The 19,626-nt window shown below is 40.2% G+C and overlaps 1 protein-coding gene across 3 annotated transcripts in view; it reads right to left on the minus strand.

The window, feature by feature from the left end:
• The window catches only part of LOC107728418 (filamin-C-like), a 26,307-nt gene extending 7,302 nt beyond the window's left edge, over window positions 1-19,005 (minus strand). For 2 of the 3 annotated variants that reach the window (XM_016538577.1, XM_016538576.1), the window contains exons 1-32: window positions 18,269-19,005; window positions 16,521-16,769; window positions 15,604-15,701; window positions 14,916-15,066; window positions 14,526-14,644; window positions 14,348-14,425; window positions 14,079-14,241; window positions 13,797-13,997; window positions 12,842-12,979; window positions 12,601-12,727; window positions 12,369-12,505; window positions 12,088-12,281; window positions 11,872-11,985; window positions 11,517-11,660; window positions 11,265-11,388; window positions 11,022-11,182; window positions 10,845-10,935; window positions 10,600-10,769; window positions 10,375-10,492; window positions 10,022-10,284; window positions 5,189-5,786; window positions 4,935-5,111; window positions 3,918-4,080; window positions 3,631-3,791; window positions 3,301-3,468; window positions 3,018-3,141; window positions 2,756-2,912; window positions 2,474-2,663; window positions 2,361-2,384; window positions 1,964-2,208; window positions 1,649-1,748; window positions 1,416-1,556 (exon numbers count right to left, since the gene is read on the minus strand). In XM_016538577.1, coding sequence (XP_016394063.1) covers window positions 1,416-1,556; window positions 1,649-1,748; window positions 1,964-2,208; window positions 2,361-2,384; window positions 2,474-2,663; window positions 2,756-2,912; window positions 3,018-3,141; window positions 3,301-3,468; window positions 3,631-3,791; window positions 3,918-4,080; window positions 4,935-5,111; window positions 5,189-5,786; window positions 10,022-10,284; window positions 10,375-10,492; window positions 10,600-10,769; window positions 10,845-10,935; window positions 11,022-11,182; window positions 11,265-11,388; window positions 11,517-11,660; window positions 11,872-11,985; window positions 12,088-12,281; window positions 12,369-12,505; window positions 12,601-12,727; window positions 12,842-12,979; window positions 13,797-13,997; window positions 14,079-14,241; window positions 14,348-14,425; window positions 14,526-14,644; window positions 14,916-15,066; window positions 15,604-15,701; window positions 16,521-16,769; window positions 18,269-18,641 — 5,461 coding nt within the window. In that variant the 5' untranslated portion in view covers window positions 18,642-19,005. Of the gene's footprint in view, window positions 1-1,415; window positions 1,557-1,648; window positions 1,749-1,963; window positions 2,209-2,360; window positions 2,385-2,473; window positions 2,664-2,755; window positions 2,913-3,017; window positions 3,142-3,300; window positions 3,469-3,630; window positions 3,792-3,917; window positions 4,081-4,934; window positions 5,112-5,188; window positions 5,787-8,365; window positions 8,629-8,718; window positions 8,837-8,943; window positions 9,006-10,021; window positions 10,285-10,374; window positions 10,493-10,599; window positions 10,770-10,844; window positions 10,936-11,021; window positions 11,183-11,264; window positions 11,389-11,516; window positions 11,661-11,871; window positions 11,986-12,087; window positions 12,282-12,368; window positions 12,506-12,600; window positions 12,728-12,841; window positions 12,980-13,796; window positions 13,998-14,078; window positions 14,242-14,347; window positions 14,426-14,525; window positions 14,645-14,915; window positions 15,067-15,603; window positions 15,702-16,520; window positions 16,770-18,268 lie in introns of all 3 variants that reach the window. The other variant, XM_016538578.1, reaches the window with a different exon arrangement.
• Between the last annotated feature and the right edge of the window lie 621 nt (window positions 19,006-19,626).

A 19,626-nucleotide genomic window follows, 5' to 3' on the forward strand; every position in this document is an offset into this window, starting at 1 on the left:
AAAGTGTACTTAAGTACAATACTCAAGTAAATGTACTTAGTTACTGTCCGCCTCTGGTGGTTAAGTTGTATTTACAACACTGTTCCAGAACAGTTCAACCCAAATATTCCTTTGTGTGCAGCACATTTTATGGAGGACTGTTTACTGATCCTGGGAGAGTTGACTACAATGCCGGCTGTTCTGACTCACAGATTGTAAGTACGTTTTTTATATTTAAAGGATTTGCCACTGACGATTCAAGCGCGAGTTTTGGGCAGTGTAGAGTAGCGCTTGTTGTTTGTTGTTTCTCCGATCACAAATGCAGACATGGTTTTTTGTTTACGCGGCGCGATGCAACGCAATGCATAAAAATACAGTATAAGTCATTATAATCAGTAATTATGTCCCCACTGGATGCAACAAATGCCTCGTTTATAATTGGTTTTAATGTTGTTTTCTCGTCGCTCTGGCCGGGACACGGCATCACAGTATGTTAAAGGGGCATAACATTTCCGTCACACGCTTGAGGTATTCGGCCAATCACAACGCACTGGATAGCTGGCCAATCAGAGCACACCTCGCTTTTCAGACCGATGAGCTTTGTAAAAATCGACGAGTTTCAGAAAGGCGGGGCATAGAGGAGAAACAATAATGTACAGTATGTGGAAAATAATGTGTTTTTTTAACCTTAAACCGCATAAACACATTTCATTACACCAAATACACAAAATAATGTTATTTTTTAGCAACGTCACATGACCCCTTTAATATGTCAATTTGAACACCTTAGCCACATAAAAGTATTTCATGTTATTAGATTCGCCATTAACAAGTGAAACTCTCTGTAAGTATTGTGTGTTTGCAGATACCAATTAATTTAATATTATCAAATACAAGTTCTGTCATGACAACTCTCCTAGTCATAGGCATGGTAATGTACATGACAATGTTAATGTGTTTGGTCTAGGCAGAATAGATCTGCTATGCAGCTGCTGCTGCTGCTGCAGCAGAGCTAGTACCGAGACTTGCTACGGCCAACACATCCACAACATGCTGCTGTAAGCATGTAAGAAATACTGCTGCTGAACATATAACATATATAAAATAATCCCCATTTAGCATACATGAATACCCCATAGCAGATCTATACAGGTGGAGCTGGGGAGGTGGAGGGTTTCTGAAGTGTGCTGCAACTGCTACAGCAAGCACTAGCCAAGTATTTGAATGTTGAGCAGCGTGCTCATTGGCTGCTGATACAAAAAGAACCAATCAGCTGCGCCATGTGATAATGATGTCATTATGTCAGATCGAGTTTGACCAGACTGCGCCATCTAGAGTTTCATGCCAGAACTTTGTATTTATATATTTTAACTATGGCTTGTGTGTCCAAACCCTTTTTTGGCCATTTCGCACATAATACCAAAATGGAGTCCAACCTGGGATGTGGTTGCCATCATACTTTATATCCATTTCATGCAGGCCTCTCTCTGTAGGCTGAAATTGCACGGTGACTGTTCCATCTTTGTTGTCCCTGATGAAAGGACGAGCTGTCTTACCAGAAGGCATACGCACGTCCCCTGCAAATAAAACAAACATGGTGCACTTCAGAAAACAGTACATAAGAGTAGTCACATTTTCTGCTCTAAATGAATATGATTAAAGATGTTACCGCTGAGCTCTCCTTGCTGGACAGTGAATGGGATAACTAAGTTCAGCGGCTGAAACATGGGCTTTGTGTCATCTCTCGGTACAACAGGCTGATCCGTAGCCTGAGATAACACAAGAAAGACAATCAACAAACCACAATGTTTCAAACAGTGTGCTGTTGTCTTTCCACCACTTCAACACTGAATATTTTAGCCATCTCATTCAAATCCCTTTCTGTTGTAATGTCCCTGGTATCAGTATCAGTAGCTCTATCTATCATGGCGTTATCATGGCAGTGATACACAGTCCGACACACCTGTTCAGTAATATCACTCACCATGACTTGAAACGGGCTTTTAGGAATGTGTTGCCCTCCAAAGCGGATTGTGATGACATATTTTCCCGGCTCGGGTGCAGTATAATATATGTCGAAGGTGCCATCAGGATTTTCTGTAACATCCATATCCAGCTCCATGCCATTAGGGGTCAGAACCGTACATGTCACCTTCCCTTTTCCAGCAGCTTTGGCATCCACAGTGATGAATGTCTCTTCTGCGATCTTAATATTGGGCCCAAGGCTTTCTGCTCAAATAAAAATATTGTTAAAACCAAAGAATTAAACCTTGGAAACGTATTACTTGGTGTAATGGTAGAACATTTATAATGGCAGAAAATATTCCACCATTATACAATAATTCATTAAACTATCTTAAATTAATTTCCTGAATTCTTACCAACACCATGTCCTCCAATAGACACTGAAAATAAAAAGCAAGCAAATTTTAGTAAAACCAAAGTTGCGAAAAGAAACCGCGAAACTTTGAAAGCACCAAAATGGAAATAATACCTGTGAGCAGGCACTTGCTGGCATCACCAGTGGGAAAGGCTTGGACATTGTAAGGTGAGTATGGGATGTTATCTCCACCGTACTTAATGGTTATGGTGTAGCAGCCAGTCATGTCTGGCACATAAGATACAGTGTAGGTTCCATCTCTATTGACTTGAATGCCGGCTTTTTTAGGCTTTCCCTCTGGGTCCTAAATGTTTAAATGTGAAACAATGTTTAAATGTGGCACTTTGGTAATATATGCCTTGTTTTGAGGTTTTCCATATAAGAAGAGAGGCTTACAAGGATTTGAACTGTCAAAAGGCCTTTTCCTGCATCACGAGCATCAATGGTAAACTCCACCGGAAGACTGGCAGCCACTCCTTTAGTGTCCAGACCGGGCCCGCTAGCACGCACCTTACTGGCATCATGTGTGGGGGCTGAATTGACTTTGAATGGACTGTTAACAACCACAAAGCGAAAGAGACATGAAATGATTATGTTTTTATTACTGTCATGAGGTGACAATTAAATACAGTCTAAAATGCAGGACTTATGATCTTACCTGTTAGGTACCTCTTGGTTGGCGTATTTGACGGACACAGTGTGTGGCCCCTCCTGTGCAGGGGTGTAGTTGACAGTATGTGTTCCATCCCGGTTGTTTTTAACAACTACAGGCTCCAGGGTTCCTGTAAGACGAACATGTTCAAGATTTCGAAGGGAAAGACCATTGTTCAGGGGTAAGTATTGAGCATAGAGTTTTCTACAGTAAATCTCCAGTACAATTTATTTAGTGTGTTAGGCGCAGAGTATATTCATAGTGGACTGGAGGGGTTTATGTTATGTACCTTTTGGTCCGTACAACTGCACCTCTAGAGGAGCCACTCCTGCTTTGCTGCTGTCCACAGTGAAGGTTTGTGGAGCATGTGCGGTAACTCTGTTAGCGAGTCCAGGACCTGAGCACTTCACCTTACTGACATCCACCACATCCTTAACCTGCACCCGGAATGGACTGCCTGAGAACAGCAGAAGAAGAACACAGCTCTAAACCCCCCAAAAAAATAAAGCAGCAGCAATAAAGCAGCTATAGAACTATACAGTTACTAACCAACTATACAAGATAATACAGTAATATTCTATAGGTAATTGATGTATTTATAGGTATTTAGATATTTTACCTGGAATAGGCTGGCCTCCGTAATTGATATTAATATCATAGTCTCCAGCAGTGAAAGGCATGTATTCAACACTGCAACTACCATCTTTGTTGTCCTTACAGAACAGTTTGGCTTCTGATGCTCCTTCAATGGTCAAGCCCAAACCACCCATCCCAGCGCCCCTTAAAATCATAAACATGGATGTACGATGAGACATAAATAACTCAAATATAATCCATCTTTAAAGCAAATATGAGTTTCCCTTCAGGCACCAATGATTATATATACATACAGTACAGACTCCATACCTTGTCTCCACTGTGAAGCAGTTGGGTTTGTTAACTAGCCCACCTTCCAGGCCCGGGCCATAAGCTCGAACACGTGTTGGGTCACAACCTTCCACAACTGACACCTTAAAGGGGCTCTTGGGAACAGCAACATCATCATAAAAGACCTCGATCAGGTGCAAACCTACACAAATCAAAGAATTGCTTTAATTTGAAGAATTCTGGTTTATGCTTACTTCATAAGATACAGCTGTGGTAAACATGTTTTTCTATAGTTATAGTATAGTTAATATTCAGAGTTTTATAGCATATAGATTTTGCTATCTGCTCTGTTTTAACTGTGAACTGCAGCTGTCGCTAGTATTAATACAAGCTGTATTTCTGTACAACTGTGTGGTGGGCCCAAGACAGGCACACAACTATTTAATGATCTCTTTTTACAATGCATTTCCTATTTAAAAACTCTCCCTGCATCTGTCATATGCTCTCATTCAGTTCCCCTTAAGCTCTGAAAGCTTCTAAAAACATGCCATTTTTATACATACCCAATCCCAGATGTATTATATACATACAAGCATCTCTTTCTTATAGGATTCCTTCACCATCTACTGTGAAAACCTACAACTTGCATTCACTTGTATTTATATATAAAATAATTGGTCACACTTTGGGGACCAGTTCTCATTATTAACTAACTATTAACTGTGACTTTTGCCTCAATAAACTCCTAATTTGCTGCTTATTAATAGTCAGTAAGGTAATTGTTTAGTTTAGGTGTCGGGTAAGATTAAGGGATCTAAAATATGGTCAAGAGTAAAATATAGTCAAGTACGATATGGTGCAGAATAAGCCATTAATACGTGCTTTATAAGTAACTAATAAACAGCCAATATGCTGGTAATATGCATGCTAATAAGCAACTAGTCAATAGTGAGAATTGGTCCCTAAACTGAGTGTTACCAAATAATTCAAACACTTTTCTGAAGGCCTTCACTTTTTTTCCCTTAAACTCATTTGTTCAGTGTTTTCATGACGTACCATCCTCAAAAGCAGTGTATTCCACTCTGTATGTGCCGTCACCCTTATCAGTGATATATGCATCTGTGTTTGCGCCTGATGGATTGATGATGCAAATCTTAACATGATTTCTTCCTTTGGTCTTAGTCTGGGCCCGGGCATCCACAATGAAGTGTGTGGTCACCTCCTTAAGGACCCCTTGAGTGACAGAAAAACAGGACAATGAGGTATAACTGATAAAGGTAAGGACAGAAAGCTGTCATTAAAGTTTCTACCTCTGGGTTCAACTCCTGGTCCGTACACTTTAATCCCACTTGTGTCCACAGATGGCTCCACCTGAACACGTATGGGGCTCTTGGGCACCTGCTGACCTCCATATTTAATGGTGATGGTGTGTACGCCATGAAAGAGAGGGGTGTAGGTGACAGAAAATGTCCCATCATTGTTCTTTTGAATGCAAACTTCAGCTTGAGCCCCTGAATCCGACACAATCTCAATGGTGAGTTCAGCCTCCCCGGCTCTACTGCAGTCCACTGTGAAAGTGGCCACCTCACCAGCTTTAGCCCGCTCCACTCCGGGTCCACTCACTATAACTTTGCCAGCATCCAGAGCTGGCTTGACAACAGCTTTAAAAGGAGAGCCGGGGATATGAGCTTCCCCATATAGGATGTTGATGTTGTAGTCACCAGCCTCTGTGGGCAGGTAGACAACAGAGCAGGTCCCATCACCGTTGTCTTGGCACTCAATCTTAGCCTCACAGGGGCCTTCCAGTGTTAGACCCAGACCACCAGCACCAGCTCCTTTCGTGTCAATAGTAAACCCTGCAGGCTGACCCACAACACCACCCTTAAGTCCTGGTCCATAGGCACGAACCTAGTGGGAAATCCAGTAACGTGAAATGATAGAGCTCATATAATATTGCAAAGAAACTAGAGATGCACTGATTGCAATTTTCTTGGACGATTCTGATTTCCGATTTTTTTGTAAGAATTTACCAAATTTAGAAGGGGAACTGAAGAATTTTTGTTCCGATTTTCTTTCTAAGAACTATAAGTGACAGCATATATTTATCATAATCTATACCTTTGTTCAATGCAAAAAATTATTTACATAATAAAATAAATTATTAAACATTACAATTCCCAAAATCTGGACTAAGTTACAGATGTTCTTTCACTTAAACAACTCTACTTAAAAGGTAGAAATAAAACCTCCAGTAGGTGGTGGCAAAATACTGTTTTAATGAGTGAGTCATTCATTCAACCAATTCGTTCAAACGGCTGATTCATTCAGAAACGAGACAACTCTTTATGAATGGGTTACTGAATCACTGACTTACTAGATTCGTTCAAAAATGTGGATTCATTCAGTAAGGAAACACTGCTGTGTGTTGCTCTGAGAAACACAGCAGTTCTGCTGTGACTTTGATTGGAACTATTTTCATCGGCGAAATTTAGCAAAAACAGTCAATATTGTGTCTAAAAAGCAAGTCACTTAAATTAAATTCTTGTCTATTATATAAAATCAATGTCACATTGTTTATATATTGTTTTTATGTTTCTTTTTTTCTTTTCTTTTTTCACCGCAGTATGCATCTATAACGTACGGAAGTCACCTGTAGGAGAGATTTTGTAAACCGTACCTTTTTTTAATCTGTACCCACAAATTCATAATCTGTGTGCACGCTTTCACAATCCATTCCCACGGGTTTGTAAACTGTACTCACGGACTCATCTTAGAAGAAGCTCCCAGGTAGGCCACGTGTTAACGAATCTTATTGTATATTGTTTTATTGTGCATTATTAAGTGGAATACATCAAATTGTCTTAACTGCTTACTGTAGCGGGTACGAGGTGGAATGCAATGATTTAATAAGAATGATGTGCGTCAAAATCTTTTAGTGTTTATTTGTGAAAATCTTAGAACTTTATTATTATTGTCTAAAAAACATTGTGTTGTGACTGAATTTTGACTGATTACTTTGTTCCTCTTTTGTAAGTCGTTTTGGATAAAAGCTTCTTCTAGATGCATATGTAGTCTAAATGTAATAATAACAATAGCCTAGTAATAACAATAAAATAATAATAATAATAATAATAATAATAATTACTATTATTATTATTGTTGTTGTTGTTGTTATTGTTATTATTATTATATTAATTTATAACTATAAATGAGTGCACTTAAGACAGTAAAATGTTTATCAAAATAATTCATTAATGTTTTTGTTTTTTTTTATAACCTTTTACAGATTTGGAAATGTGTTTGTGTACTATTCATTCTTAACATGAAGACTTGTTTTGGTGATTTTATTATACTAAGCTTTTTCCTCCAGAGTTAGATGCATGTAACAGGCTTCACTGGTTAATGTTATTTTTAAATAACTAGGCTATTATAACATTGCATTCAGCCAGAGCGCAATTGAATGAAAATATAACGTGTACATCATTTGTTTTGTATTGCGTTTTAACTTCTCATTTGCACCGCGCTCTTCCGTCACTTAGCCTAATATTTTATTTTGGTGCGTTAAATCTATTAAATTACTTATATGAGACCATGATCCGCACTCGCAAAATAGTCTTCTTTTTAGCATTTATTTTACATTAATCATCAATAGTTAAATCACAGGCGACGGTGTTTTATCCTGATGATTAATGTAAAATAAACGCTAAAAAGAAGACTATTTTGTGAGTGTGGATCATAGTCTCATATACTATGAAAAATAAAGTTTAAACACAATAAAATGCATCCCGCACCTAAACCGGTGGCCTGGTTGAATCTGCCGGCAAAGACTGGGGGCGGGGCCACAAATCTGTGAGTACAGTTTACAAACCCGTGGGAATAGATGGTGAAAGTGTGCACACGGATTATGAATTTGTGGGTATGGATTGAAAAACCGAAGGTACGGTTTACAAAATCTGAGCGCACGGATTGGAAATTCGTGGGTACGGTTTATTAATCCGTGGGCACGATTTGTTAAACCGAGGGAACAGTTTCAAGAATTTGTGAGTACGGTTTATAAACTGAAAGGACGAATTTCAAAACCATTGCCACGGATTGTTTTTTTCCCTACTGGGCTCCGTAATAACTTTCTGTGTTGCTCATTTGTTTTGATTTCTGCATGAGTCTCTTATTCAGGCTGCGTGAGCCTCATCTGCACAACATAAATACATTATAATTCGCTGTTTACACTGAATACAATAAAATCTGAATCATTCTCGCGCAAAAATTTTTGGTGGCCAAGTTTCAGTGCTTTCCAAGTTATTTTTGTTATTGACGTTTTAATCAGACTTCCTGTATGGTTGGGCAAGTAAAATCCTCTCTCAATTGCAAAACATGTTTACAACGGTCCGATCATGCGGAAAATCGGCTAATTCCAGTCCCTGGCTGGTCGATCTCTGAATCTCTAAAAGAAACCTATTATTCCCAATAAGTAATTCCCAATATCTTACCTTGGAGGGATCGGCAGGCATGAGTCCCTCTACAGCGAAGGGACTTCCTGGAACGGGGTTCCCATCATAGCTGATGTCCACCTTGTAATGACCCTCTTCAGGTGGGATGTATTTCACACAGGTGGCCTCTTTGGTCTTGTCTGATTCCAACTTACAAGGTATTGGTCTACCAGAGGGTGAGGTTATGGTCACATTTACCTTACCCTGTCCACCTGCCCCTTTCGTGCTAACAATAAACTCCTGGTCCTTTCCAACTTCCACTTCTGCAACACAAATAGCAGTTTAGTAAGCATTGGAGCAGTATGCATTTATGGTTGATAGTTCAGGTTTAACTGTTGAGTTAAAGTGCTTACTTTCATTAAGGCCTTGAACTTTGACTTTGCCAGGATCGAGTGGAGGGGCGACTGTGATCATGAAAGGGCTTTTAGGAATGGGATCTCCGCCATGTGTGACCATGATAGCCATCTCACCCTATTTTGCAGAAGATTAGGCATTTGGCGAGACGTAACATTTCCCATCGTAATAACATTCACGTTCAAAATAAAAGCAAAATGGAATAGATGTTAGTGACCCCTGACCTGATGGAGAGCAGTGTACTTCACAGTGTAGGAGTAGTCGTGATTATCAATGATCTCAAAATCTTTAAACATCATTTGTTTTGTATTGCGTTTTAACTTCTCATTTGCACCGCGCTCTTCCGTCACTTAGCCTAATATTTTATTTTGGTGCGTTAAATCTATTAAATTACTTATATGAGACCATGATCCGCACTCGCAAAATAGTCTTCTTTTTAGCATTTATTTTACATTAATCATCAATAGTTAAATCACAGGCGACGGTGTTTTATCCTGATGATTAATGTAAAATAAACGCTAAAAAGAAGACTATTTTGTGAGTGTGGATCATAGTCTCATATACTATGAAAAATAAAGTTTAAACACAATAAAATGCATCCCGCACCTAAACCGGTGGCCTGGTTGAATCTGCCGGCAAAGACTGGGGGCGGGGCCACAAATCTGTGAGTACAGTTTACAAACCCGTGGGAATAGATGGTGAAAGTGTGCACACGGATTATGAATTTGTGGGTATGGATTGAAAAACCGAAGGTACGGTTTACAAAATCTGAGCGCACGGATTGGAAATTCGTGGGTACGGTTTATTAATCCGTGGGCACGATTTGTTAAACCGAGGGAACAGTTTCAAGAATTTGTGAGTACGGTTTATAAACTGAAAGGACGAATTTCAAAACCATTGCCACGGATTGTTTTTTTCCCTACTGGGCTCCGTAATAACTTTCTGTGTTGCTCATTTGTTTTGATTTCTGCATGAGTCTCTTATTCAGGCTGCGTGAGCCTCATCTGCACAACATAAATACATTATAATTCGCTGTTTACACTGAATACAATAAAATCTGAATCATTCTCGCGCAAAAATTTTTGGTGGCCAAGTTTCAGTGCTTTCCAAGTTATTTTTGTTATTGACGTTTTAATCAGACTTCCTGTATGGTTGGGCAAGTAAAATCCTCTCTCAATTGCAAAACATGTTTACAACGGTCCGATCATGCGGAAAATCGGCTAATTCCAGTCCCTGGCTGGTCGATCTCTGAATCTCTAAAAGAAACCTATTATTCCCAATAAGTAATTCCCAATATCTTACCTTGGAGGGATCGGCAGGCATGAGTCCCTCTACAGCGAAGGGACTTCCTGGAACGGGGTTCCCATCATAGCTGATGTCCACCTTGTAATGACCCTCTTCAGGTGGGATGTATTTCACACAGGTGGCCTCTTTGGTCTTGTCTGATTCCAACTTACAAGGTATTGGTCTACCAGAGGGTGAGGTTATGGTCACATTTACCTTACCCTGTCCACCTGCCCCTTTCGTGCTAACAATAAACTCCTGGTCCTTTCCAACTTCCACTTCTGCAACACAAATAGCAGTTTAGTAAGCATTGGAGCAGTATGCATTTATGGTTGATAGTTCAGGTTTAACTGTTGAGTTAAAGTGCTTACTTTCATTAAGGCCTTGAACTTTGACTTTGCCAGGATCGAGTGGAGGGGCGACTGTGATCATGAAAGGGCTTTTAGGAATGGGATCTCCGCCATGTGTGACCATGATAGCCATCTCACCCTATTTTGCAGAAGATTAGGCATTTGGCGAGACGTAACATTTCCCATCGTAATAACATTCACGTTCAAAATAAAAGCAAAATGGAATAGATGTTAGTGACCCCTGACCTGATGGAGAGCAGTGTACTTCACAGTGTAGGAGTAGTCGTGATTATCAATGATCTCAAAATCTTTAACAGCGTTTCCTTTGGCAGAAGTTTTGAACTGCACCTCTGGTTTAGCCTTTCCTGCTCCCTTCGTGAAGATGGTGAAATGGGTTGGAATATCGACTTGAACGCCTGTAAAACAGGGCTGTGTCAATTAAAACTCATTTCTCTGGGGCTTAAGGTGTCAATGTTGTTGCTTACACCCACCTGTCTTGTTCAGTCCAGGACCTTCAGCTCTGACCTTACCAGCATCATGAGAAGGATCCACCTTGACTTTGAATGGGCTATTGGGGATTTCCTGCGTTAAGCAGAGAAGAGTTTGAGATGTTCACTTAGCCTTAGTGTACAGTTGGTTTTTGGCAAGGAGCAAGAAAGCTGCTTTACCTGATCTGTAAAGAGCACCATGATGGTGTAACAGCCAGGGCCAGGGGGCGTGTACTTGACAGTGAAGGTGTCATTATCATTTTTAATGATCTCAAAATCGATATCTGCCTCTGCTGGACCCAACACACCTGGGGCACATTTGATCCCAATGCTGATGTCACCTACAATATAGTCAGAATGGTTAGCAACACTAACACTCTTTTATGTGTCACATAAAGAGAAGAAATAAACTGTTTTGCAAACCTTGGCCAGCTTCGCTGCAGTCAACAGTGAAGTAGGTGGGCTCATTCGCCTTTAGGCCAGTTTTCTCAACTCCAGGCCCAAAGACCTTCACTTTGTCGGGGTGACAGCCTTCACCAACAAGAACCTTTAAAAGACAGAGTTTTAAGCAATAATGTGCAAACAATAATGTTAAATCTCAAACAATGACTCATCTAATGGTGTTGCTCCATCACAGCATAATGCAAACTAAAATACTACACTGGGCATACTCACTCTAAAGGGACTCTTGGGTACATTGACCTCCCCCCAGGTAATTATGATGGTGTGCTTCACTGGTTTGGTAGGAACATACGTACAAACAAAAGCGCCATCTCCCTTATCAGTAATCTGAACGTCAATCACACAGCCTTCAGCGTCCTAGAAGAAAAGCCCAGCAGGTCAGCATTTAGCCAGTTTGCAGAAACAAAATTATTCATTTTCAATGATTCATTGGTTTGAGTGGTACACATGTTATGAGTCTTGTCCTCTGTTACCCTGTAACACTGATTCTACTTACAGGGCTGATGTTTAACCATAGCCTGCCATCATTTCCAAAGGAAAACATTGAGACTATTACACATGGACACACCTGAGCATAGATCTTCAGACTGCCTTTGCCAGCTTGTCGAGCGTCAACAGTGAATTGTGTTGATTTGTTGACAATAACACCTGTGGGCTCCAGGCCTGGCCCGAATGCTTTGACCTGCACATGACATCCTTCAGATCAATAACACTGACACTGACAGCAAAAGTTAAGAAAATAAGAGGTGACTGTCTTTGATTATTATTTCCATATGTTAATCACCTTCTCAGGAAAGACATCATTAGCTGCTGGAAGTATATGGGCCATGAAGGGGCTGTCTTTGATATCTTCATCATCACAGACGACATGAACCGCATAATCTCCGGGTTCAGTGGGCCAGTAACGCACATCACAGGAACCGTCACCTTTATCATCACACTCTATCTTTGCTTGAGAGGGGCCCTCAATAGAAAACCCTTTAAAGAAAGTGATAACATGTAAACATTTGTTGCATGCATACAAGAAAATCTTAATTATGTTCTTCCTCATCTAGAATTACCTACCTAGAGATCCTACTTCTGTACCAATAGCCTCGACAACAAAGTCAGCTGACTTGCCAACCATTCCAGTCTTCAAGCCAGGACCCCAAGCCCGCACCTTCTGGGGTCCAGCTTCCTTGCTGACCTCCACTTCAAATGGGCTAAAATAAACAATATAGGGCTGGAAACTTTGACGTAAAAAGGTGAGTATATTTGTATTACAATGGATAAACGAGGTTATCCTATTAGCTCCCACCTGCGTGGAATAGGTTGGCCTCCCCATGTGATGTTCACATTATATTTTCCAGGCTTAACAGGAGAATAATCACACTTGTACACTCCATCACCAACATCTCGTACTTTCACAGGCACCTCTACACCTCCTAAAAACATACATATTCAGTCGTCAGCATTTTCTAAACACAGGTGTATTAAATGATAAGCAAACAGACTAAGAATTACACCCTTGAAAAACAGCAAATTTAAAAATGACTCACCAGGCCCTTTCACAGAGACCTTCAGTTCTCCAGTTCCTGCTCCTTTGGTAAAAACAGTGAAATCTGCCACCTCCTTTACCCGAACGCCCTTAGGCTGCAGTCCTCTTCCAGTGGCACGGCAGGCATTTGCATTGCTGGCTGATGGGGAAAAAACAAAGCAAACAGATTAGAAAATGCCCAAAACTTCTCCAAATGCACAGACCGAAGCAGTGTTAGTAAGATCAAGCGAGGTGCTGAGCATCTGATGAGTTGCTTTGATGACGAACTGGAAAACTGCAATGCTGCTTTGTTCAGTTGTCACAGATCCTCATACAGAGCGAGTCAGATATGATAAATGAAAATATGCAGTACACAGAACATCCATAAAATACAATATCAGCTTTATAATGCCAGATTATTGGTCATTGATTACTGGAAAGGTCATTTTATAAACATCCAAACCGACAATGTTACATCCAAGCCCAAAATACTTTGATCTATTACAAAAAGACGTATAAAAAATATATTAAAAATCAGCTTTTTTTTACATGACACTCAGGCAAATATCACGTGCTTTAAGCATAAGTTCATGTTGTCAGTCTTTGCCGCTCTGTGTTCCTCCAATACAAACACACTTACTAACTTTTGCCTCTTTCCTACCATGCCTCAAAGTGGGTGCTTTGATGTATGGCAGGAATCAAGCTGCTGCGAACAAGCAAGAAGCTAAGCTTAGATACTGTTGCCAAAGTCGAGCGGCAGCGCACCTTTCTTTGTAAGAGCGAGTACCTGCTTCGGAGCCCCAGAAGAAGGTTTAGGGTGTGCTACAAAATAAACAATTGTTTTTTGGGTTGTGGGGAGATTCTTTGTCTGTTTTTGACTGTTGCCCATGTACTGTTCCAATATGACTGACACGTTTAAAGAAATTTGAAGAATAGACAGCAAGATATGTAAGAAAGGAAAGTTATCAGACACTTACCCTCAGAGACTTGCACTTTAAAGGGGCTGTTGGGTATTGGCTGCCCAGCAAAGCTCACATGGATGGTGTGTGGCCCTTCTTGCAGAGGTTTGTAGGTGCAACGGAAGATGTTATCACCCTTGTTTTCCAGAAGAACTTCCACAGTGTTGTTTTTATTCTGAGGGTCAACGATGACCACACTAACATCTCCAGCCCCAGCACCTGAAAATGGGGAGACAGGATCTTGAGTTCACCTTCATATAGAAAAGGCTCTTCCAAGACAAGTCTGTGCGTTCTCCTCACCTGCAGTGTAGATGTCAAAATAAGTAGGCTTATGGGCCACATTGCCCACTGGCTCCAGACCTGGACCTCGAGCCTGAACTTTTTTGGGATCACCCAGAGCCTTTGCCACGTTCACCATGAAGGGGCTCTTATCAATGTCCTGACCAGCGAAGAGTACTTTCACCTGTGATATATAAGAATAAATAAACAACCATGCCACTGGAAGCAAACCGGATTACACGCTCAAATGGACACTAAACGGTCAACCATGTTCTTGTACTAATGCTTACCTTGTGGGGCCCCTCAACTTTGGGCACATAGGTGACAGAGAATGTTCTTTTCTTGTCATTGTTGGGGACAACTTTAGCCTAACAAAATTAAAATACGGATTCTAGTTTAAAATGTCATTGATGGTTTGTTTCACATTGATGAGATAATTACAGAACGTAAACATCTGTCATGTCTCACCTCCTCAGTGTGACCCTCTGGGTCCTCTACATACACGATCACTTCTCCAAGTCCTGCCTCCAGTGTTTCCACAGTAAAAACAGCTGGCTTCAAAACCATGTTCCCCTGAGGCTCAATACCTGTTTTCATGAGAAAAAAATACAGATAAAACTGTCATACACAAGCTTTCAACAGCAATACTCAGGATCTACTCACTGCATGCTTGACTGCATGCAAACAAAGTATCCAAAGTACCAAAATAAAGGCTAAATAACTGATATTTTAAAATTCAGTCAACTTAATAATTTCTATGTGTAGCTCAAAAAGGCTCTGTGAGCTTGTGTTGACAGAGCACATTTTGTGATGTTTTAAGACAACTGCACTTGGTTTATGAGCCTGTAGTTTGCTCACCTGGTCCATAGGCCTTGGCCTTTTTGGGGTACAGCTGCTTTGGCTTGAAAGGGGCTCCAGGCTTTAGTTTAGCTTTGGGAAACTGGGAGAGGTACGTCATCACTGAATGCTCATCCACATCTGGATCCACGATTTCCTCTGGAGCTATCACCTATAGATCAAAGATTTATTATAGTATTGCATGTATAGTGGTCCTTATTCAGTAATCGTTGCTTTTAAGTTGCGTATGTTTGTGCTCAGAAAACCACTACATTAAATTTCCATTGGAGAAGTAACTAGTCGTAAGGCCCATTTATGACGAGAATCATAACAGTGCATTTTCTTTTCACCATCACGTTTGTTCTACCATCACAAGGCAGTGGCAATTTCTTCAGATGCTATATTTCTCCACAGAGTGCTGAGGTTTGAGAGCAGCCTTCAACAAGTCAAGGACAGGATTTACTAGGAGCCAGACCCCTCCCACATCCCCTCAACAGTCAGCAAGAATTTATGACACATACCCTACACCATGCGTGGCATCTCACACTTATCCCATGAGGATAATGGAGCAGGCAGCACTGTGTCAAACTGCTGGAACCACTAACATTTTACACAACCCCATGCCTAGACACTACCTTCCTTGTAGCCTGAAGTAGAGTAAAAAATCTATTGGCTGAACATGTGGTGTTTATGTTGAGTGGATGTTCACCTGAGGCACGCCGAGCCAGTCATCGGCCTGCTGCATGGCCTCACGAGCATTTGCAACGGGCTTGTTGGGGTCCCATGTTTGCCAGTCAGGGCACAGGCCTACGCAAAGAGTTCAAATTATACGAGTGTATCATTTAAGTTCTCCTTTAAAGATTTAGGCCACAGAAAATACATTAAAAAAAGTGAAATCAAAGATGACATCAGGCCTCCCATAAACCTGGTCTGTTGTTTAGAAATTGTTTGTAAATATGTCTAAAGAGACTTATAATGTAACCTAAATATATAATGATAACAGTTATGCTGTGAGTTGTCAAAAGCCAGCAGCACCCTGTATGGTCATGACTGTCTCGCAGGGACTGTTTCATTTCAGCTACACCGAAGTAAACACTTTAGTTCATTACCCCTCTTTTCTCAGTAAGCCTCCATGTGAGCAAAGAGTTGCTCAGAAAATAGGTCATGATTTAGATGCAGTAAATATAGGAAGCTCTCATTCTCTATTGTATTGTATAATTTATGCATTCTTATAATACAGGTTTTACTTATATTTGTTCTTGCTAATGGCAAAAATGGACTGAGCTCTCTAAAAGGAAAGTGAAGAAAGAGGATATACATATCCTCACATTATTCAGATTTTTACTATTGAATTTATTACATAGCTTATATACTTTACTGATTTTATATTGGCACTATATATTATATTTATTAAATAAATGATGTTGTGTATTTGCACTTATGTCAGAAAATGTAAACACAAATGAACAATGAAATATGGTCTAAGTAGTGAATCTGAACTACCTTATAACCCAAAATCTTACAATCTTGAAAATATATATATATATATTGTTGCATTTCCTCACCCAATCATAACTGCCCAAAGTCAAAGCATACAAGCTTGGTTATGTCAGAATGTGAACTTACCAGGGGCACAGTTGTCCACGAGGGCACCGAGGGCCTTGCCATCCCTCCAGTCCTTGTGAAAGTTGTTAATAGGCAGCTCCGGTACCTTGTTCTGAATCCAGCCCAGCAGCCTTTGTTTGGGAGTGAGTTTCTTAACGTCTTCATCGTCCTCATCTTCCCACATGGGCATGGAGATGGAGTAATGGAGAATGAGTGTCCAGATGAGTCCCAGAATCAGCTTCAGGTTCCCATCTACAATAGCTTTGCTGTCTGCACAGGTCCAAGACAATCAAGAGGAAACTAAGTGAGTAAATGCACTAACAGCTGGTATTAACATGGTACTTTTACAGTACATGCACCATTATATTCAATGACAACCATATTCAAACAACATTGTACTTCAAAGAATATAAAAGTGCAAAAAAAATAGCTATTTGTATTAATAGTAGTTCTGTCTCAGTGTCTCAGTACCAACACTGACATCCAGACGCAGGTTGTTAAGGAGTCAGGTCTCCCCTAAACACATTCACACCACTGGTTTACAGCGAGTCATTTTCTGTATAAGCAGCTCTAAACATAAATCACAATGAGGTAACTGCATTGCAGTTTACTCAGTATTCATTACTACTCCAACAAGCTACTCTGCAATGCTTATCTGATACAAACTTTCACCTTTACTCAAACAAGCTGAACTATTTTCCATTTCACTGACACATGGAAGTCCAATGTGAGCTACTTGTACATGCTGCTGATATACTGCTCCCAGACTCTGACAGCTCAACTTTAAGAGAGTGAGGTAAAGCAGCGAGCATTTGACCGCTGATAAGGTTTATGAGCAGGCTTGTGTGTTTGTGACAGAGTCATGCTTACTGAGGTACAACAGTGCAGATACAAAACACATTAGTGTGTGATAACTTCACTTCTATTAATAAGCTATTAATAAACAATGAGTCATGAATAAATCACAAGTAATTCATAAGATGTTGTAATGTTAAATAGATTGGCTGTTGATGTGCTTTCAAACGTAAAAAGGGGCAAGTGGTTATATTAAGGAGCTTTTATACCTAAAAAAAAAACCTGAACTTAAAAACGACTTGCACTTGGTCTGGTATAGCCTAATCTAGTGCTCTTTTATTCAGTCATATTTATAATATTAGTGAATAAAATCAGTTAAAGGGATAGTTCACCCAAAAATGCAAATTCAGTCATCATTTACTCACCCTCATGTCGTTCCAAGCCCGTATGAGTTGCTTTCTTATGTTGAACACAAAAGAAGATGTTTTGAAGATTGCTGGTAATCAAACAGTTGGTGGTTGCCATTGACTTCCATAGTAGGGAAAAAAATACTATGGAAGTCAATGGCAACCACCAACTGTTTGATTACCAGCAATCTTCAAAATATCTTCTTTTGTGTTGAACAGGTTTGGAACGACATGAGGGTGAATAAATGATGACAGAATTTTTGGGTGAACTATCCCTTTAATATAAAGGTTTCAGATTTTTAGAGTCTACATTTGTTTATTATTATTATTATATTAATTATTATAATCATCCGGTTTTTAGAGTTATTTGAATGCACAATAAGCATCTCTTAATTGTTAGATCTGTTACTATAGCTATAATCAAATAACGTTTGTTAAAGTTATTAATGAAAGTCGTTGTAAAATATCACCGACGTTGCAACTCTTCCTTCAAAGTTTGAATAAACTGAATTTAATAAAGAAAAATTAATAAAAATCAATATTATTCTTGTTTAAAGCGGATCTTACCTATCGACACTAGTTTGATTCGCTCCCGGTCCAGAAACTCCAGCGCCACCGACACGTTCTCCAGCTTCATTTGTCTGAAGTTTGGTCTGACATGATGCTTTCTGTACATTTTCTTCTGACTGAGGACCTCCAGGAGCGAGATGAGCTTGAGGCCATCGCTCAGGTCTCTCTGGAGGTCAGTGAGGCTCTTATTGACGCATTTGAGATGTTCATTGCACCATCTGGTGAAGGTGTTCTGCTGGATCTTCTTCCACGGCGCGTCCTCGGCCAGCTCCTTCTCTGTCGCTGGCATCTCCTCCTCTTCCTCTTCCCCGAAGTCTGTGCCCTGGTAGTACTGTGGCGGCAGATCCTCTAAATGTGTGTAATTGCTCATGATGGACTCTGGCTTTTATACGTGCAATGCTGGAAATTCACAGCTCGTCACTTTCGCGGGAGAGTGTCAAAACCTGGATGGAGTTTGAAAAAAAAACAAAGAAAACAGACAGGCTTTCACAGATACTTGTGAGAAGTGATCTTCTGTCAGGACGGTGATGGATTATGCGATTTACGGTTTACAAGGCGGCCGGTCCCCGTTTTTAATTCTCAGTCCCCTGACGAATGTAGTCGCGACTTCTTAATGGACACTTTGAGTTTGAAGAATATCACTTTTTGAAAAATGAAGATTTGCTGCTCCACAGCTCGCAGGAGTGAAACTGTTTGAAATGAGGGAGAGGGTGAATGAAGGGGGTTTAAATGCGCCCAGGACCCCAGGGATTACATCACACTGATGTCATGCTGTATTTACTGGAGTATGACGAGCAGTTTTCGATAACTGTGATCGATCGGATTGGTCGAAATGAATTAGGCAGCCTGTGATTGGCCAATTGAGACGCACTTATTTCTGGACTGTCGGGGTCAGTGGGCGTGTCCTCTCGTTTGTAAACTGTGCGGTCACCGGCGCTGCATGACAAAGTCACGGCAAAAATAGAGGGTGACACTTTACATTATAGCGTCCATGTCACATAGGCTCTTGCATGTTATTATAAATGATTAGTATATGAAGCACGATATGTAATTACAAACAGCTCCTTCTACACACTGAGTAGCATATAGAATAACTTTGTGCTTACTCTTTTCGCAGCACTTTACAAATTGACATAATCTGTGCAGTGTGGCTGACACACCTTTAAATCAAACGGCATTGTCATTTTATATTAATTATATTATATTACAATTAAATCATGCTTCTTTTATTTTATTCAACTCTGAAATATAGACATTGCCAGCCCTGCATACAACAGGTGATGAACCTGCATGTGAAATGTGAAATTTATTAGAAATTTTGTTCATAATCAGTTCTCATTATAATAATTAAATAA

The sequence above is a fragment of the Sinocyclocheilus rhinocerous genome, unplaced genomic scaffold (assembly GCF_001515625.1).
Source record: "Sinocyclocheilus rhinocerous isolate Xijiao unplaced genomic scaffold, SAMN03320098_v1.1 scaffold126, whole genome shotgun sequence".
NCBI classification, from domain to species: Eukaryota; Metazoa; Chordata; class Actinopteri; order Cypriniformes; family Cyprinidae; genus Sinocyclocheilus; species Sinocyclocheilus rhinocerous.